The sequence below is a fragment of the Melospiza georgiana genome, chromosome 7 (assembly GCF_028018845.1).
Source record: "Melospiza georgiana isolate bMelGeo1 chromosome 7, bMelGeo1.pri, whole genome shotgun sequence".
NCBI lineage: Eukaryota > Metazoa > Chordata > Aves > Passeriformes > Passerellidae > Melospiza > Melospiza georgiana.
Window position 1 is genome coordinate 22511437 of NC_080436.1, and position 21223 is coordinate 22532659.

At 37.6% G+C, this 21223-nt stretch overlaps 1 protein-coding gene across 6 annotated transcripts in view; it reads left to right on the top strand.

Annotated features, from left to right (window-relative positions):
* The window catches only part of LOC131085396 (sodium channel protein type 1 subunit alpha), an 87870-nt gene that overhangs the window by 31564 nt on the left and 35083 nt on the right, over positions 1-21223 (top strand). For 2 of the 6 annotated variants that reach the window (XM_058027471.1, XM_058027467.1), the window contains exons 3-16: positions 1269-1386; positions 5223-5313; positions 6102-6230; positions 6945-7036; positions 7954-8226; positions 12525-12588; positions 12968-13109; positions 13251-13457; positions 13930-14235; positions 14950-15330; positions 16515-16647; positions 17460-17698; positions 19950-20123; positions 20734-21090. In XM_058027471.1, coding sequence (XP_057883454.1) covers positions 1269-1386; positions 5223-5313; positions 6102-6230; positions 6945-7036; positions 7954-8226; positions 12525-12588; positions 12968-13109; positions 13251-13457; positions 13930-14235; positions 14950-15330; positions 16515-16647; positions 17460-17698; positions 19950-20123; positions 20734-21090 — 2706 coding nt within the window. Of the gene's footprint in view, positions 1-1268; positions 1387-5222; positions 5314-6101; positions 6231-6754; positions 6847-6944; positions 7037-7953; positions 8227-12524; positions 12589-12967; positions 13110-13250; positions 13458-13929; positions 14236-14949; positions 15331-16514; positions 16648-17459; positions 17699-19949; positions 20124-20733; positions 21091-21223 lie in introns of all 6 variants that reach the window. The other 4 variants (XM_058027472.1, XM_058027469.1, XM_058027468.1 and 1 more) reach the window with 3 other exon arrangements.

The window sequence follows — 21223 nt, forward strand, 5'->3', positions numbered from 1 at the left end:
CTGTCTGCCAGCCTTTCTGGAAACAGTCATGCAGTTCACTGCTTTCAATCTTGAAGCAATACTGGATGTCATGGACACCAGATGAAGCCAACATACCCTTGCCCACACTTCCACTGGAATTCTAGCTTACACCTCATTTCATCAGCAACTTACAAAAATCAGGGAGGCTTTCTCATAGCTTATGTGCAAAATTTACAATTCTGATAATGGAAAAAGCAAAAAATGAAAAAAGACATTTTAGAAATTTTCCTTTAATTTCATTTGAATTTAGGTTATTATTCTTGCATCGTCCCTTTTGCTGGATGCAGATTTCATCTGAGTTACTGAACCTTCCTTCCTTCTGCACTGATTTTCATTCTCTTCTGATTGATCTTGCAGTTGAAGAGCACCTTAGTGACACAAAAGAGCCCGACAGCCCCCATTTTGTGTGCTGTAGTGTTAGTGCAGGTGCAGCCATCATATCCTGCAGAGCAGCACAGCAGTGTTTGCAGGGTTTGCTCTCATCTGTTTCTCTCTGGCTCATGGATTTATTTGAGACATTTTGAGACAATCTTCTAAAATTCTCTGAAGTAAGGCTTGAATGCCTATAAGTTTCTCTAAATTTGATTAGCTCTATACATATTAAAAGTTAAATTTTAAAACAATGTGTTTTCTGGGAAATTTTCACAGCTGGAAACCACAATTGTGCAAAAGGATCATTTGAGATTGTCTCTTGCTCTCCTCCAGTAAGGTATATTCAGATTTCCAGTACTCAGAGACCTACCTAAATATGGCTGTATATGTTACTGCTATTTCCCTCTCTCCTTAGCACAAAACCCCCAAAATTAAACAAGTGGATAGTCTAATAAATCAGTTTCCAGAAGGATTTCTAGTTAGTAAGACTAAATAAAGCCCACAAGTAGGGTGAAATGCACCACCACACCCTGCTTGTGCTATTTCAAACAGGGAGAGTTTTCTGGGGGAAAACATAAATAAAATTACTATTTCAGTTAATAATTTATGCATCTTTATTTACAAGAAACACATGGAAAGGAATATTACTTTATTGATTTTGTGTTGAAGAATCAACACAAAAACATTAATGAATTGAATTTATTGCATTCATCAGGTAAGTACTGGAAATAATTTTTATTTGAGAAATTATTCATGATTTTGTATTATCTATTCAAAAAGTTACAATTTTGGTGATTGTTTACTTGCAACGGTTTTTAAATGAGAATCTACAGTGAATAAACTCTGATAAAATGTCTTTTCTTTCTCTTTTTCAGACCTTTATAGTATTGAATAAAGGGAAGGCAATCTTCCGATTCAGTGCCACCTCTGCCCTGTACATTTTAACGCCCTTCAACCCTCTTAGGAAAATAGCTATTAAAATTTTGGTACATTCATATCCTTTTTTAGTGGTTGCTCAAAATGAAATGAAGAAAACAGATAATGATTTCATCATAAATAAAGGTTCAGGGTCCTTCTGGGGCCATCCTCAATATCAGCTCTCCAGTCTGCTGCAGCAGTGTGCCTGAAGCCTGGCTCGTGCACGTTGGTTCTCACATTCCCAAACCCTCCCAGTTGCACCATAAGCCTCTGCCAAATTTAATAGACTGCCAGAAAGCACAGGCAGCATTTCTGCAGGCAGTTTACAAAGCATCTGTACATGCAGATGGTGGACAGACTGGGGATCCATGACTGATGGGATGGTGCACAAGGTAAAGTTTTAGACTGACATGGGGGAGTGCTGCCTGATGGTCCTAACAGGATGATGGGAATTTCTAGTGGGTGATGTTTTGGTGCAGTTGGTTTTTTTGCAGAACCTCAGGACTGAGAAATGTAGTTATCGAATGAAAATTTCAGTGTGACAGTAAGACTTTTAACATTGAACAAGTAGTGAAAGGCAGAAGCCTTATTAGGAGAGACTGCTGGCAGAATTTTCTAAGTCTTTGGAAGAAGTAAGAAACAAGGGTGATGGTTGCTGGCTCAAAACACCTTTTTCTCTGAGCTCCTGGGAAGATAAAGCAGTGTGAGAGAAGGGGAAGGTGTCAGGCTGGAGAGGAGCTAGGGAGCATTTGGGGACAGTAGCTAAGGGAGCTGACAGAGGACTACAGACACAGTGGTGGTGATGGTGAGAAAACAGAGCCAAATTCTGTCAGATTGCAGCCTCCAATGGATGCTCATCCCTTCACATGACGCTGGTTTGAAATACCTTCCAACATTGCACCTGGCTGAGTTGTGGGCAATGCTTTTCACTGCCATATTGGTTGTGAGTTTGGTCTTGGTTTTAAGTTTCTGCTAATTGTCTTTAAAGACTATCCAGCTGGTCTTGATGACAGTAAGAACAAAAGAAATTCCAATAGCCAATATGTAATTTCAGTATTTTTCCGTCCATCTATGAACTGATCATGTAATTTAACTCTGTCATACTAAGAGGTTTTCTTTCAGTATATGGACTGATTTCTTCTTACAATTGCAGAAGCAATTTTTATCTTAGATATAGGCATAGGAATGGTTTTATTTAATCTAAAAGTTAGGAATAGATGTGCAGGTTCTCTAATTTTCTATTTTCTAAATATTATTCATTATAGTACAAACACTGCAAATATTAAAGCATTTTAACTAAGAACCATTAAATACATTCCTTTTTACAGATCAAATCTCAGCTGTTTTTACAAGATTAGCTACCTACACAAAAAAATGAGGGGTGAAATTGATTATTATTTTTAATAATCCTCTGATTTTTATAGAAAAACTCTATTTGCTCCACATTTTGTGGCTGGTGTTTGGTATTTTGGCCTTTGTAACAGAAATATGCCTTTAACTTCCAGAGTGATTGAAGACAAGTGTTGAGCACAATGAAACCAGCACATTGGTTAGAAAATCTTCACCTCTCTGTCCTCCAAATTCTCTGAACCTCTGTACAGGGTGCTCTGATCACATGTGCCCAAACACATGAGCAGATGTTGCTGCCCTGCAGAGAAACAGAGAGTGTCTCTTTCCAGTGCTCCCAGATTTCCCTGCAATTATTCTCACTGCCACTGCTGAATGCAGAAACTGGTAACAGCATGAGTTTCTCTCTGCTGACTCATCTCATCTCCTGGTAGTCTGCTTTTTTTTTTTTTTTCCCTCTTCTCTTTTGCCTGCCTGACTAGACTCAAGGTAGAACATGGAGCTGAGGAGGCAGCACAAGAGTGATGGGAGATGGCCAGGCTTTGGCAATTAATAGGAAAGAATGAAAAGGTGAGAATAAGTAGAGTGTTGAGCAGCCAAAAAAAGGGAGGTGGCAGGTTGGAGCTGCAGAGTGTTAGAGATTTCTATTAGAAAGAATTGGGGAGGTGCTCTAGAGAAAATGTGTAAGTGCTCCTGTGCAAGGCTCTGGAAGCCTAAATTACAGTATTCCTCAGTGTGGCCTGACTGCCAGACAGTATCTGTGAAACCAGTTGGCAATATTTGGTTTTTTCCCAATTGTTTCATCTTCCATCAGTCCACACAGTCAATGAGAGACTTCAGCTGCTCCTGTAATTGATCAGCTTGAGGTTGTGTGGTGCCTCTGCAGGGGAAAAGGCAGTACAGATCCATGAAGAAGTCATCATAGATCATTTTTTATTGTCTATGAGTATAGTTGAATTGTTATAGAATAAAAAAGAGTAAATTATGGAAATATTGAGCTTGTAAATCAATCACTCAAAATGTGGGATAGGACAGGAGAGATGCACAGACAATGAATGTGTCAGTTACATTTGAGATTCCCATAAGAGAAATGGTCAGTCTGTGTTTCTAAGTATTTTAGCCCTTAAGGAGCATCTGCTCCCTTTCAGAGGGAACAGCACTTTGGTGACTTTTGGCTCCCAGATGAGGCAGGTTTTGTAAAGAGAGAGCAATGTGCAAGGACCTACCTGTGGCCCTTGCTGTGAGTGGTACCATGGCACTGAGCTGTAAGCACACAGCGCACTGCACAGGGCTGAAGCCTCAGCTCTCCTAAGAGCACATTGCACTTCTCTCACTCTTTCATGAGATGACTGAAACTGCAGCCATGCATCTCCAACTTGGATTCAAAATGGATTCTCTGTAAAGAGCTTTCTTTAGTTTAAACTTTTCTTTGCCAGATATGGTGATGCAAGGAGTTTTAAGGAATAAATAATTTAGAGAGATGACTAGAGGAAAAATAAGTTAACCATTTGGTCTAAATGTGTAACAGCGCTTATTTTTTGCTGCCATCATGTGGCCATTTTGAGACAGGTTTTTGTCTAGTTTTGTTACTTCAGTATTACCAAATGTTTGAATTGAGGTTATTGCCACAAAAAAGGGAAGAACTGCACTGTCTGAAAAGGCAGTGATCTGGTGGACAGAGAACATTGCATTGAATAGCATGAAGCCCAAGTGGATTATTCCACCTCCCTAGAATCAGACCCTCTGAGCTGTTAGTCTGGGTTTCATAGTCCCAGAGTACCTAAATGTTCCTTGCTGGAACATCAAATAAAAATTAATTCCATTCTAATCTTCACCAGGTTCTGTGCTTTTCAAGCAATTCATGCAATGATTGAAGCATTTTCAAGTTATAGCATTATTAGAAACAGATACACTGATTTTGCTGGATTTTGAGAGATCAAAAGTAATACTAGAAAACTATTCATGTTAATCTCTGAGCTCTCTGTGGATTTCTGTTTCACTGATTGAAGCATTAAACTGGTGTTAGGGAAACATGGAATGCACTTACTTCAGCAATTAAAAACTTTATTCTATGTTTTATTCTGTGTTTTAACAGACTGGCTTTGCTGGGTACTGACTCAGCCTAGTTTTGACTCTGGGTAAACAGAGGAAACTTTTTTCCCCTTGCATATGCCAGCTCTTTAGTACCAAGCCTGTAGAAGGGAAAGACTAACACTTATTCAGTCATGCCAAGTACTAAAGGCAAACTGCATATTCCTGCAAGTTATTTTGGTTTTGGCAGTTGCTCAACTCATGTTACCTCCCAGGGTGTGAGGGCCATCTCCTTTCAGGACCAGCTGAAAGGAAAACATCAAGACACCACCAAAGCAACATCAGTGTCAACAAATCGAGACCAGTATTAAAGTCTAATGTACTAAAGTGAAAAATACAAGGTTAAGCAAAGTGTATATAGGTGTTTACCAAAGCCTAAAAGTTTTGTGTAAGTGGCAGTATTTTACTCTACCTAAGCCAAGACTGATGTGATATTGTGTGAATAGCTACTGTGTTTTCCTTAACTGTACCTACATTATTCAGCATGCTTATCATGTGCACTATTTTGACCAACTGCGTATTTATGACCATGAGTAACCCTCCAGACTGGACAAAGAATGTAGAGTAAGTTGCAAATTATTTCAATAAATATCTTTGTTTCTCTAGGAGTTACCATCCCAGTAACTGCAGAGCAAGATGTGCTAGCAGGAGCTGTCATGAGGCACTATGAGTATTTCCTCTCTGAACTATGCACAAATGTTGAATAATTATTTGAATCTCATTCTAGTAGAACAATTGGGTAGAAAAACCATGCAAACAGTTTACAGAGAGTATTCTACTCAGATTCCACTAGTTTTCTCCATGTTTTAGCACCTACCCATTGTTTTTACCCTTCCTTACACCATTGCATAAGTTGGAGAACCATGGGCACTTCAATGTTCACGTCAATTAAGAGCAGCATACAAGCAAAGGTATTACTAAAGTGAGAATGAGAATTCAGTGCACGCTTGCATCCTTCCCTCTTTAGAGCCAATACCAGGTGTTTTACTTGTTGGTGACTCAGAATCCAGTAACTTATGCTCATGGTTTCTCACTTAACAGTTAATGACCTAGTAGTGCATACTTTTAAACTGAATGTCACCTATAAGTTTTATCCTGTTATTTATTTGATGGATTTATTTCTTTTTATTTATGTACAAGATCAGGACTGCTGTACTTCAACAGCATAAATAATGCATGAAAATACACAAGTCTCTCTGATTAATATAATGCATTTCAGAAGAAATTGCTTATTTACTGTATTTTTTTATCTGGCTGTGAAATAAAAAACTCATTTGATCATCACATTTCTGTCATAATACCAATGTAAAATATTGCTACTGATTTTGATTAAATTTTCTTATATTTTTCAGGTATACTTTCACTGGCATTTACACATTTGAGTCACTAATAAAAATCATTGCAAGGGGATTTTGCTTAGAAGATTTTACTTTTCTTCGCGATCCGTGGAACTGGCTTGATTTCACTGTCATTACCTTTGCGTAAGTTCTTGTTTTTTGCTTTTTCTTGGAAAGAGAAGGGCAAAAGGGCATGAAATTAGTATCAATACATACCAATTTTGTTAAATGGAAATTCTTTTATGGACTTACTTTTGTCTAAAACAATTTTCACTTTCAAAAATGCGTATTTGATGTTAACATAAATACTGCAGAAGCCATTAGCACAGCTAGTATTAGAGAGGCTAATTTCATGTCCTGCTTTTTTTTTTTTTTTTTTCTGAGCAGAAAAGGAGCTTCCCTTTGACTTCATTCTCCAAACTTACCAATCTAGTCTAGATAAATTTTAGGCTTTCAAAGTAAAATCAGTGCGATTCACTTCAGAGACATTTAATTTAGCTGAAGGCTCTGAAAGTATATTAATGCAAGGCAAACTGCAGTGAAAGGTAAACCTCTGACTGTTGCTGTTTAAGTTTTTGCTAAAAACGCCAAAGCGGTCTTGATGAAAGACCCAAGTAAGTAGCATAAACTCTGCCTAAATTCTGAATAACTGTGATTTAATCCTACAGGTATGTAACAGAATTTGTAAACCTAGGCAATGTTTCAGCTCTTCGAACTTTCAGAGTATTGAGAGCTTTGAAAACTATTTCTGTAATTCCAGGTAAGAAGTAACTGGTGTAAGGTGTTAGGCCCCTTTTACCTCCCAACTGTTCCTTTTTATCCTGTCATTGTGTTTGTGTGTGAACTCCCCTATTACAGATATGTGACAGAGTTTGTGGACCTGGGCAATGTCTCAGCGTTGAGAACATTCAGAGTTCTCCGAGCTTTGAAAACAATATCAGTCATTCCAGGTGAGAGCGAGGTTAAACACTGAGGCTGACTTTAATTCAATGAAACAGAATTCATATTTTTTAAATATGTCTTATTTCTTTCTACAAAAAAAGCAGGAATCAGAAGATATCAGGATTCACTGAAATCTCTGATTCATTGCTTTTGAAAATGAGCACTTTCCTTTTGAAATCAGCCTTTGAGTTTAACAGATTCTTGCATGAGACATTGCAGTACACAGTGTGTGTGGTTTGCATCGTATGACGTCAAGCTTTCTTCTCCACATTCAATGAGTAGTAGTAACCCTAAAGTTTTCTTACCCATGTGTATCCTACCTACATGATGTTATGTGGTATTTTTTGTGAATATCTGTGTCTGAAAAATAAAACTGTTTGAAATGTTGACTTACAAAGAAGATGAAGGAATAAGATAATAAAGAATAGCATGGGTGTTGCATGGGGGATTTATTATCTTAAAAAGCTACAATTTTCCAAACCATTTCCAGTTTTATAGCATTAAATTTGAATCCTATTTATTGTTGAACAGGCTTTTTACTACTGTCTTCTAAATCTAGTATGTTATAAAACTGATAGTAGTAAAGGTTTGGAGCAAGACGTATTGACAAATGAAAAGAAAGAAGATGTTTACGTGAGATCAGTGTACAGCATGAATAAAAAATAAATTGCTTGTTTTATCATTGAAACAAGTTGTTTTGAAATATATGCAACTCATTCCATTCACAGTTTCAAGTGGACATAAATTTCAGCTGTTTATTCATTTTCACAAGTGAAAAAGCTCTTCACAAAAATGTTGTTTCACAGACATTACAATCATGTATTTGGGCTTCTGCATGAAATCTATACTTTTCTGGGAGACATTTTAAATTTTGTGCTTTGAAAAAGTTTCCAACATCAGAATAAAAGCTCCTTTCCGTTTGCAGGCCTGAAGACGATTGTAGGAGCCCTGATTCAGTCTGTGAAGAAGCTCTCGGATGTGATGATCCTGACTGTGTTTTGTCTGAGTGTATTTGCACTGATAGGGCTGCAGCTGTTCATGGGCAACCTGAGGAATAAATGCCTGCAGTGGCCTCCAGAAAATTTTACTTTGGAAACAAATATTACTTCCCAGCTAAACATCACCATAGGTGAAAATGGTACATTGCTTAATTCAACAGTGGCTCCGTTTGACTGGAAGGGGTACATTGAAGATGAAAGTAAGTATTGTCTGCAGAATTCTCACTGAAGTGGTTTGTGGCTGACCCAGTTCTTAGAAGGAAGGAGGGGAAGAAACAATACATTTTGTTAAGACAGAGTCAGAGGAATATTTTCTCTCTCATACGTCTGCTCTAAAGGCCTGCAGGGAAGAGGGAGCAAGGAATAGCTACTTGGAATAGCTACTTGGAATAGCTCTTTTTGTCAACTCCAGCTGCCAAATTCTCATCTCCCCTGAGACAGAAAAGTCTTAAAATTCAACGCTCACAGTTCATGTCGTGAGACAGGTTTGCAGAGACTGTAGATGTAAATTAAGATCTAAAGGGGAGAGATAGAAAAGGAAAAGATATTACAAATGAGACCAGCTGCAAAGAGAAGTCGTGGGGTCTCCAGGTGAGTCTCCTCACTTGGGTATCCTTTCCAGTGCAGCAGTGACCACAACACTTTTCCCTCAGCACCTCTGTGATTTTTATTATCATCTCCTCAAATTCCCTACAGCTTGCTCCTTCTTACAGTGCTATTAGCACTAATTGGAGTGCCCTTTGATCAGAGTGGGTGCTGCACGGCTGCCTGGTTTTTAAGCTTGTACATTCATATTATTAGGTCATTTAATATAAAGCCACAAGCAAAGAATAGAAAAAAGGAGGAGAAAAAGAGATGAATCTCACACCAGAGACAATTCCTTCCTGTGAGCACCTGCTGTGGCAGTAGTGTGTTTGCAAGTGTCATGTCAAGAGAATAAAAGTGACATGAAGAACAACATGAGGACACAGGAGAAATAGTGCTACAGAGGCTCTGGAAAACACTGCCCCAGCAGCTTATTTGTAAGGCTGCAGGGAAACTGAAAGGTAGGATAGAGAAGTGCAATTGGAACAATATAGAGGCTGAGGCACCTAAGGCACTCCAGGGCAGCCAGGACTGACTAATTAAGGCTAAAAGTCTGCAGCCAAAAAGCTAAATAATATCCTGTTCACATAAATAAATTATTGACCAGGAAGACAGAATTACCCCTGTATTTAGCATTACTGCAGTTGCTACTGGAATACTATATAAAGTTCAATTTAGATAGAAAGTTGAAAAACATGGAGGAAGTTCAAAAAAGAGCAGAATGATTAAAGGGTTGGAAAACATGCTTTATACCAAGATAGACCAGGAGCTCAGCCTACTTAGCATATCAAAGAGAAGGTTTAAGGGGTGATTTGATCACAGTTAAAAAAAAATCCATGGGGAACAGAATTTTCATCGTAGACATATCTTTGATCTAGCAGGCAGAGATATAACAGGTTCAACAGCTGCAAGTCAAAGCTAGACAAATTTTTAATAGAAGTGAGACAGCTTCTAACTGTGATCACACAGCTAATCAATGACTATGATGGATTATAATTTGAATTTCTTAAACCAGTCTTTCTGTGAAACTCAATTTACTTGAACATGTGAATTCATGGAGATCCCATGCTATGGGGTATGACAGTCTAAGCAGTCTCCTAATGAAGGCCTAGACTTCGAGGCCAAACTTAATTTCCTGACTTTTTAATAAAGAATTTATAAACTTAAATTCTGATTTCATTTGATTTAAAGAAGACCTGAAGCCCCCTGAAAATAAAGCTCAATTGAATTTGTTCCAGGAAGTACTTTATTGAATGACTGCATCTGCCTTTGGTATATTTACAGAATTTCATATGTATTATGAAATTTATAATTAAATTACAAGTCTTATTATGAATTTAATAAGGTTGTCCTTGCTTACCAGCAGTTTCAAAGAGAAAAATTATCTTCTCACAACTTCCTGCTCTCTTTTTGCATGTGAGTGGGCAGACAGGATGCAAAAAGCAGCTGCTTCACAGGGCAATAAGCTGTTCTTCACCTGCAGTTCAGAGCAGTGCAATGGCAGTATCTTTTGTAGGAATTGTGGAAGTTATGATGCCATTATTTGTGTATACTATGCAGAAAAAGGCATGTAAGCCCCAGTTTTACCAGTGAGCTCATTTTTGGAGACACCATTTAGAGGGTCTTTACATAAGCATTCCTGTCATTAATGAGTCAGGCACTTTCTTGCCCTGCCCCGCTTTTTCTTTTTCCAGGGTAAGAATTCTGATAAACTTAGCTCCAGATAAGCTGAGGTTTCTTTCCATAAGCAATATTTTTTTTCTGAGAAAAAGCATCTCACAATCTACTTCATGAAATAACACTTATTTTCTGTTTTTCTCATATTATACCCTATGCTTACTCAAACAGCTTTAATCTTGCTTAAGTTAGGTGCTCACCTACCAGGGAGCTTTTCCCATTTCCCAACCAATTAAACAGGAGCCAAACTTACACCCTTGGTGTAATGAGGGATTTTTCACTCCGCTTTGGTGTACATGCTTATACTGCTCAGCTTGTGTGTTATAAAAATTTTCCTATTGTGATAATATTTTGAGCACTTGCCCAAGTGTATCAGAGCACTCAGAGAAAGCCTGTGTGGCTCTGGTTTCTGTGGAGCTGGCAAGAGCAGCAGCCTTGCAGGGCACATCTTGTCTGAAGCACAGAACCTGGATGCAGAGCTGCTGTAGCAGTTCAGCTCAGCTGCTGCAGTGCTGATCAGGACTGGCTGCTCCATGTAAACCACGTCAAGGCAGCTTTGAATTCTTCCCAACAAGCTGCTACGTTCCAGCATGTTTTAATCATGATTAGCTGACATAAGGCAGAATAAAATTTGCTTCCTAAGGGTCAGCTGTGTCCAGCATCCTGTCAGCTTTCTGTTTACAGCTCTGCAATGCACACCAGCCCAGAGCGACAGCAGCCACACACAGGGCTGTGCAACTGGCACAGCACAGGGGATTGTTCCCTGTGAGATGTGGATACATCATTAGACACTGAAAATGAGTTCTTTGCAAAGTGTTAGAACAAGGTTTACTTACAGCTTAAAGACTCCTTTTTCCAAATGGTGAATTTTGCTCACAGGAAGGAGTGATGAGGTTGGCCCAGGTACTGTTTCCCTTCTGCAGCAAATCAATATGTGCTGAGCCAGCAGCTTGTGACACCTCCTCAGACTCAGAATTCCTTAGTGCCTGTAGTAGCCTGGCCTGGGCAGCACAGGCAGAATCAAGCTGAAACTCAGCTGCACTCATTTTCAAAGGATATCATTTTAAGGGAATCTAATAGGACAGTTAAATGGAAAAGAAATCCAACATGAGGTTTAAATGGTGTCAAGAAGCCAAAAAAGGTGCCACCTTGATCCTGAGGCTGCTGTGATTCAGAAGTGTTGGAGCTAGGGAGGTGCTCATGGGAGCATCACCACTGTCCCTGTCCTGTCCTTAGAGACAGCCTGAGGCAATATTTTGGATTCCATCAGAAATGGGACACATGGTCAGGCCCTGTATAAACAACATCCTTCTGCCTGTGTCCAAGTGGAAGATTGTTATTACAGGAGAAGCTTGTCCTATGATAATTCTTCCAAAAATCAAGACTTTAGCAATCAAGACTGTAGGTATCAGCTTTGAAGGGGAAAAGAAAAACACTTCTCAAGGATACAGTCAAGATGAATCTTAATAAGCACAAAGTTTTTCTGATTTCTTTGTTCTTCTAAGAAGAGATAGGTTAATGTCTTTGGTATTTAAACCATCTAAAATATCTTTTAACTATGGCGTTACTGTACAGATATTGGGATGATTGGTTACAGGGGGATTTGGTGGAACTTAACCAATTTATTTTACTAAGTTGTTCAATAATTTTGTCATGTACTCCTTAAATCTTACTTTAAAAGTTGTGGCTGCACCAGTAATTATGTCTGAGTTAAATTTAGGTGTCTGCCAGGGCCTTCATACAGACAGTGAGCTACAACTGCAGTGTGTGCACACCCATGGCCATCAGAGCCACTGGCAGCTGGGTGGGATTTTGCAGGGTTTACATGTTTGATAACTGTCACAAGTGCTCGTGAGCAACAAACTGAACCCCCTGGAAATATTGATCAGGAAGTTTTGAAGAAATTCTGAAAACATATTTTTAGATAGATTGTAATTATTCTAATAAACAACTGTACATTATTTAGAAAAGGATTCTTTAGCTGAGTGATCAGACAGAAGGGAGAATCCACATCCAGAAGCATTTGACAGAATTTTTAGTAAATTTTGGCATTTTAACAGTGAGTGCTGTGAGTGATAGTGCTTAGTGAAATTCATAATGTCATTTACTCTAAAACTGTTGTCCTGCTGAGAAAATAGCACTGCTTGTTTAAAATTGGGTCAGAAATCACCTTAAAACTTTTAGAGATAATGGCTATGGTTTGAATTTTATAATTTTTTAAATTCTTTTTGAACAGGTCATTTTTATTTTCTGGAAGGGCAAAATGATGCTCTGCTTTGTGGAAATAGCTCTGATGCTGGGTAAGAACGAATTTCATCATATTATTGCCCTGTGTAGAAATTAGATCCACATTCCCTAGATGTGCAGTTCGAGTGGGGCTTATTTTGAGTGACCACATCCTTTCACATAAGGAAGGCTTTTATACTGGGCTTAAGATCTGTATTCTTGATCAGAGCTCAGTGAACTGCTCAGGTAAACTGAATGCTTGCATGATGAATGAGTAATTTAGTATCAGTGTAGCTCCTGCCTGGTTGAAAAGTAAAGAAAGAACAATATCTGATGACAAAACCTGGCAAAACATGTTATTTTGCAGTTCTGGCTGCACAAATGAGTATACTAACATCCAGGTGATAATATTAAAATATTATTAAATAGGTAATGTCCAGTTTGTCTTTGTAGGCAGTGCCCAGAAGGATATACCTGTGTGAAAGCGGGCAGAAACCCCAATTATGGCTACACAAGTTTTGACACCTTCAGCTGGGCTTTCTTGTCACTGTTTCGGCTAATGACTCAGGACTTCTGGGAGAACCTTTATCAATTGGTGAGAAATTTTTTTAATGAAAAATAGATCAAATATGTTTGCATCAATGATGCAAAAGGACCAGAGTCTATTTGAATTTTAACAGTATGAAAAACAGAACTGTTAACATATACTTGCTTATAAATGTATTATTATTTCCAGACTCTTCGTGCTGCTGGGAAGACATACATGATATTTTTTGTTCTGGTGATTTTTCTGGGCTCTTTCTATCTGATAAACCTGATCCTGGCTGTGGTGGCCATGGCCTATGAAGAACAGAACCAGGCAACCTTGGAAGAAGCAGAGCAGAAGGAGGCAGAATTTCAACAGATGCTGGAACAACTGAAGAAGCAACAAGAAGCAGCACAGGTATCATTTATGGTGTAGTAATGCAGGACTGTAAGGAAGTGAGTTTACTAGAGATAGTCAACTTCTGCTTTCCAAAACTGGAAATATAAAGCACCCTGTTGGTCTTTCCATGACTGAGTTAGCTCAGAGGTTTTCTATTCTGCACCAAAGAAGGATATTGTGAATGATTCGGCCATCAAGAAGGAATATTCAGAACTGGGTCTAGGATATTCACTATGTTTTTCTAGTCTGGGGCCATTAATGCAGTCTGGTAGATTTCTGCATTTAAAATTTACTCATGAAGGCTGGGAGAAGTCTATTACCAACATATATCTTGAGTCAACTGGTTAATAATAATTAGAAGAAAAACCTAGGGAAAGGATACCCTATAGAAAGGGAACTGGGACTTTTGGAGTAGAAATTGCATATAAGTAAATTAAAGAAAGGAAAACATTAGATCATGGTTTTCTCAATTCCTTCTGCATCATGGCAGGCAGCAGCAGTGGCAGCAGCAGCAGTAACAGCATCTGCAGAGTCCAGGGAGCCCAGTGCTGGAGGAGAAGCAGGAGGGCTCTCAGAAAGCTCCTCAGACGCATCAAAATTGAGCTCAAAGAGTGCAAAAGAGAGGAGAAATAGAAGGAAAAAAAGGAAACAGAAAGAACAGTCTGGAGGAGAGGAAAAAGATGAAGATGAATTTCACAAGTCTGAATCAGAAGACAGCATAAGAAGGAAAGGTTTCCGATTGTCTATTGAAGGCAATAGACTGACATATGAAAAGAAGTATTCTTCTCCACATCAGGTATTGCCTATAGTTTTGGGTTTTTTTAGTAAAAACATGTATTTAAAACATCATAGGCTGTTGCAAAACTCATTTAGTCTTCTTAAAGTACAGTAATATGATTCTACTGCATAAACAAAGGAAATACTGATACTTTATATTACTGTTGCTAGGGCTTGAGAGGAAGTGCTCTAGCTGCTAGATTGCCTTGTAAAAAAACCCCTCAGAATTAAATGTAACCTCATATCTCTGTTCTTTTAATGGGATTATTTAAAAATAGTAATAAAATATTCCCTGATTATGTAGGGTTCCTTTTAGCATGATTATATATTACCTGTTAAAATGCTACTGTATTTTTCTGTTATGATAGCCTCACATTTTTCTCGTTTGAATGATGTTTGAGTCAATGTTTGTTCACTATGGGCAAGATGCCTCATACATGAAACAGAGTGCATGTATTGACTTCCTTTTTTTCTCAGTGGGAATTATGCAACTAATCTATTTGGCAACTTCAACTGAAAAAGGAGTGTTCAGCACTGGTTTTGTCTTAAGTATCCCTGAACAGTGATACTTCTATCTGCAAAATATATGTCTAATGAAATACATGCAAAAATTTGACAGCAGCCTGTAGCTTTGGTACTGTTATTTAAGAGAAAAAGAAACCTAATGCTAATGTAATAACAGTGTTAAGGTTGAGGATTTCAGCTAACAATCACATATTTTATTTGCCTGCAGTCTTTGCTGAGCATTCGTGGCTCGCTGTTTTCCCCAAGGCGCAACAGCAGAACAAGTCTTTTCAGCTTCAGAGGTCGAGCAAAGGATGTAGGGTCAGAAAATGACTTTGCTGACGATGAGCACAGCACTTTTGAAGACAACGACAGCAGAAGAGATTCTCTCTTTGTGCCGCGCAGGCACGGAGAACGGCGCAACAGCAACATCAGCCAGGCCAGTAGGTCATCCAGGATGCTGGCAGTGTTTCCAGTGAATGGGAAGATGCACAGCACCGTGGATTGCAATGGGGTGGTTTCCCTGGTTGGTGGACCATCTGTTCCTACATCGCCTGTTGGACAGCTTCTGCCAGAGGTGATAATAGATAAACCAGCTACTGATGACAATGTAAGAAAGTTTTAAATAGCTCAGGCATGGTGGCCTTTTCTTACTGCACCAGCCAGTGTTTTCTACAGAATGGAACCCTTGGCAATGCTTCCTGGTTGGTCAAGCTATGAATGCTCCTGCATCTTGTAAACTCTTAGTAATTAAAACAGCTAAGATAGGTTTGCAAGCTAAGCATTTACTTACAAAAATTCACATAACTAACAAATGCAAGTCACAGTTTCCAAGTCATAGAATAATAACTTACACATTCATAAAAATGCTATGCTTCACTGTATTACTGTGCCATACTTTCCTTTAGCTGATCTAAAGGTCCATTTAGCTATCGTAGTTGATATACAATGGAAAATATTACACAAAAATGTTATATAACTGCAATCAATATGATGCTGTATTACCACTATCAAAATTAGCATTATTCGCTAATTTTGATATCACTCTTCCTTATCAGCCTGGTTAAAAATGTAAGGAAGTTGTCAATTCCTTACTACCATTTATTTCTCATTCCTATATATTTTCCATCCATTTTTGGTGGAGTACTGTAGAATAGACAACAAATAGTTCATTGGAAGATCAAAGTTCAATACATATTTCTAAAAATGCAAATGTCTGTGTGAACATATTGGCAGCACATATTGCTGCCATTCTCTTACCATACAAAGGTAAGAGAAAATGTCTCCAAAAAATTTCTTGTTTAGTTCAAATTTGTCCACTCAGACTGCTAAAAAATACTAGCATGAGGAAGCATGAGGAAGTCAGACTTTTCTTACTTGCCACCATTCGATTAGGAGAAAAGACTATTATGTTGCAAACCCCAGAATATCCTGTCAGCAGAAGCAAGGAAAAAAAATTACAGTTTGGGAAATTTTGTGCAATATTTCAAACTCAACCCTTTTCCACTTGTTTAAATTTGCTTAAATGTTTTAAGACTTTTCATATCTTAAAGAAAAAAATGCAAAAATTGAGTAAATAAACTCTCTGTCAATCTTGAACCGTAGGTACTTGTGACCTAATGCAATTATAGAATTATTTACATGGAAGTAAAAAGTAATAAAAGTCCGACATGATAAAATATGAAGTGCACGGAGCACGTGTCCAAGCTAAGACATTACTAACAGGCTTATGTCGTGTTTGCTTATCTGGTTGTTTCTTCAACGTGGTCTCATCTACTGTCATTCTCTGTATAGGGCACCACGACAGAACCAGAAATGAGGAAGAGAATATCAGGTTCTTTTCACGTTTCTATGGACTTCCTGGAAGATCCAGCTTTAAGGGAAAGAGCCATGAGTATTGCGAGCATCCTCACAAACACTGTGGAAGGTGTGTGCTATGCATAGCTTAATATTTAATACTGTTTTTCCCATAGATTTCTAAAGTTTTGAGTTGCAACTTGAAAACAGATTTAAAATAGCTTAAGTACAGATAACATCCAACAAACTGACATATTTATTAGTAAAATCAAAGCTCTGTATTTATTAGGGTTATTACATAACTAAGCATTAAAGTTATTATATAAGGAAGCATTTTATCTCATTGTTGAGTCACCATCTAACTTGTGTGCATGGTCATAACTGAGTGGGTACTTATGCATAGTAATTAGAAATGTATTATTGGACACCAAACAAAACATTGGACGTTTTTCAAACATATGCAACTCTTGTTAAAATATATAAGCATTTTTGCAGTTATATTTGTTCAGTCATTCTGCAAAGCTACTCTAGGTGATCAAAATGGTTTTTTTTTCCTTGAATTTGGAATGATCATTTTCACTTAAATGGTACAAATTTCAGAATAAAAATATTTACATACTTGAACAGTAGGTGGGAGAAACAAGCTGAAGTGTAATCAAGGAAAAATTAAATGCAAAATCCAAACCTATGCATAAATTGATGCTGATGGGCATAGTGATTGTAATACAAAGAAGTTGTGCTTGACAGATAAACTTTGAACATAGCAAATATATTCAGTAGGAATTTTTAAAGGCTTTCCTTAAAAGCCCTGTGGAATGGGGGTTTAAAGGAGGTTGATCAGTACCACTGCAGACTGAAAACTTGACTGGTATGATTCATATTTGAATGAGGAATGTTAGAGAAATCACGTAGTTACAAATATAAACTTTCTTTTCCCCACAGAACTTGAAGAATCGAGACAGAAATGCCCACCATGTTGGTATAAATTTGCAAATATTTTCTTGATCTGGGACTGCAGTCCACATTGGTTAAAAGTTAAGCATATCGTCAACTTAGTGGTAATGGACCCATTTGTTGACCTGGCCATTACAATTTGCATTGTTTTAAATACACTCTTTATGGCTATGGAGCATTATCCAATGACCCAAGAATTCGAAAATGTACTTGCAGTTGGAAATCTGGTAAGTTTGTTGGAGTTTTACATTCATGTTTTGGAAGGAAATGTGCCTGCAATAAGTGAAAGAAAAGGTTTTAACATCTTTTGGATATTTACTGGCCATCTGATATGAGTATCAGAGCATTTTTGGAAATCTGACTGTCAACCCTGACTCATGTAGCTTAGGATACTGTAAAATCAATATACTGCTGTATTCTGCAAAATCAAATTAAAAATTTAAAAATTGGCTCCGATGCTACATTAAGTAAAGTCCATCTTAAGCAGAGTTTGATTTGTGTAGCTACTAAACCAGGAAATGCATTGTTTCCTGAAACAGACACTATGCAAATAAATGCAGTGTTAATTTCTCAATCAATACAATACAAATCTTTAAATTATGAATGTATTTTTAATTGCTGTTTCCTCAGCAGAAACTTACAATAGATAAAAGATCCCTCTAAAATCATTTTTAGAATTTTCTTGTGCAAAAGCCTTTTTATATGGATAAGTGGATTGTTTTCTTCCTATGTTTTATATAAAAAAATATCCCACAGTATTTTTTCCTCTCCTATTTTTTATTGTTTTTATCCTCTGATAATTAGTAAGATGTATTTTCCTCAGGTTGTCAGCTGTATTTTCTCACTTTCTCTCTGCTTCAAAAAGATAAATTATTCAAGATTTCATGAGTTAACTTTTTGTAGCTCTCCTGCTTTTGAACTGACAGGTTTGATCACATAAAGTAGGACTGTAGCTGCAGATACTTCTATCTCCTTCTTTAAGAATTGATTTCTTATAATGTGATTTTTAATAATCCTTGTTTTGTAATGAGGAACAAATAGATCATGTAAATAACTCTAGAATTTAAGGGAGAGAATTAATAGAAAATTGTACAGTTGATTTTCATATAATTAATATAAAGGAAATGTTGAGCCTCTGTTTCCTAATAAAATGTAAAATTTTGTAGCATTTTATAAGTTTGTTTTCCAACCAAGAAAATTCCATATAAATCTTGGTGTACCTCTGACTGCAAAGGGAGTGTGCAAGAACCTGTCTATAAGCACCACATTCTTCCAGTTTTAGGCTCCCTTCTGCAATAGAGGATCTCAGAGCTTGCCTGCTCCACTTTAAAGCTTCTTGTGCTGTTCTGATTGTTAGGAACCTGTCAGCATTTCAAACTGTATCATTCCTATGTCTTTCTCAGGGGTTCCAATCCTGCATCTTAAAAATTGGTAACCTCTTCCTCTGTGGTGTTTGTATCTAGAGGGTATTTAAAGACTGTAACAATCTATCTTGAGTGTTGGTGTTCCTAGGCAGAGCAAGTCAGACTTCTTTCCTGTCTCCTGATTATCCCACTTAGATTATTCTCTTTAGCTGTCCTATTTTCTTTTCAGCTTGCTGAAAAATGGGTTATCAAAACCAGAAAAAAAAAAAAAAAACCAAAACTGTCAGAGCAGGGCTCAAGCAGTTTTTAACTTTAGTGACTTTAGTACATTCCTATCCTAGAAGAAATTCTCCCAAGACTTCTCTCAGAGCTACTCAGGGTTATACTTTGGTATGTCTTAAACATAATTCCTACATCATTCAGCATATAAACTCATGATGAGAGACCACTACCAGCAGCACTTTGTTTAAAATGCATTCTTAAATACTCTTTTATTCCTGACATTGAAGTGTCTGAGCCAACCAACTTTGCTGCTACTTCTGGGCACATCCAGGTGGAATTTACTCAGCTTCAGGAAATTGTTGTACTTCAGCACATCATAATATATCTCAGTTGCTGTATCAACTGAGGTACATTATAATATACCATTTATTCATCTGGCATAAATAATCAGAGCTCTGTTGAACTGAACTATGGGCAGGTCATAGCAGACAAGAAGCTGCCTCCCTTTAGTCTTAGATTTAGCCTAATTTATAATTTTTATACCAAGAAAGAGCAATACCATATAATTTCTTGGAAAGCATTCTGGTTTATGTTCTGAAAATCAAATTTGGGACATTGTTTGTACTGCACATGAGAAAGTCCATACCCAGAGAAAGTTGAAATTGGATTTTAAATGTTATAAAACAGAAGTTTATGTAATTTGCTTAGCATAAAGTTTAATTAATAGAAAAATTTCCTGATTTCTGACACTTGTTAAGGGAAGGTGGGCATAATAAATCACTACAGTAAATATAGCTATTTTTAAGTATTGCTTTTGGAGAAGACAGCTTGAATTAAACTAGAACCAGAGTATTGTTTCACCTTGTAATAACAAACTGCCCTTTGAACTCAGGTCTTCACTGGAATCTTCACAGCAGAAATGTTTCTCAAGATAATTGCAATGGATCCTTACTATTATTTCCAAGAAGGCTGGAATATTTTTGATGGCTTTATTGTAACCCTTAGCTTGGTTGAACTTGGTCTTGCAGATGTGGAAGGACTATCTGTTCTTCGGTCATTCAGATTGGTAAATATACTTCAATTGTACTGATTTTTCAATGTGGCTTCATGAAAATAATTTTATTTTTGTCTTAAAAATTTTGATTGATGTTTGCCATGACATTGATCCTGAGGAGAGTCTCATTAGCACAAATCCTTACTAATTGTGGTACCTTACAGTCTTCAGTGGAAATTGTTAGAGATCCAAACAGATAGCAGTGGGTGCCCTGGGCCTAATCCCAATGTATCCATTGTATATACACACTTTAAACATCCCACTATGCAGACATAAATTGACTCAATACAGGTGTTATGCTCTGATTGGCATCACAGGAACAGATCTCTACAAACACTGGTTGAAAAGTTGTCTGGATTATTTTAACCAGTGAGCCCTTGATTTTAAGTTCAAATCAGTAGCTTCTTTGGTCTTCAGCAAAAGCTATGCTTTGAGAATATCAAATTACAATTTTACAAATTTTTCTTGAAGGAAACTTCCATCTTCATGCTTTTAGACAAGATGATACCCTTTGAACAATCCAACCAAAGGCATATTTTGCAGCAATATCCTTCCACAAATTAACTTTAAAATATTGTTGTATCTTTCTGGCTCACCTAACAATATTTTTCTTTCCTTCCAGTTACGAGTTTTCAAATTGGCAAAATCCTGGCCAACACTAAATATGTTGATAAAAATCATTGGTAATTCCGTGGGAGCTCTGGGGAATCTGACCCTGGTGCTGGCCATCATTGTGTTCATTTTCGCTGTGGTTGGGATGCAGCTCTTTGGGAAAAACTACAAGGAATGCGTCTGCAAAATTGCAAGTGACTGTGTGCTCCCTCGCTGGCACATGCAAGATTTCTTCCACTCCTTCCTGATTGTATTCCGAGTGCTGTGTGGGGAATGGATAGAAACCATGTGGGACTGCATGGAGGTTGCAGGCCAAGCCATGTGCCTTACAGTCTTCATGATGGTCATGGTGATTGGAAACCTAGTGGTAAGTAATCAAAGTGTTAACAAAAAATGATTTGGCAAGAGAGTGGTCTCAGTCCTGAAGTGAACTAAGTGCTCTGGCTCTGCTTCAACAAAGCACTTAAGCAGGTGGTTTCAAGAAATGCTTAAAGTTAAGC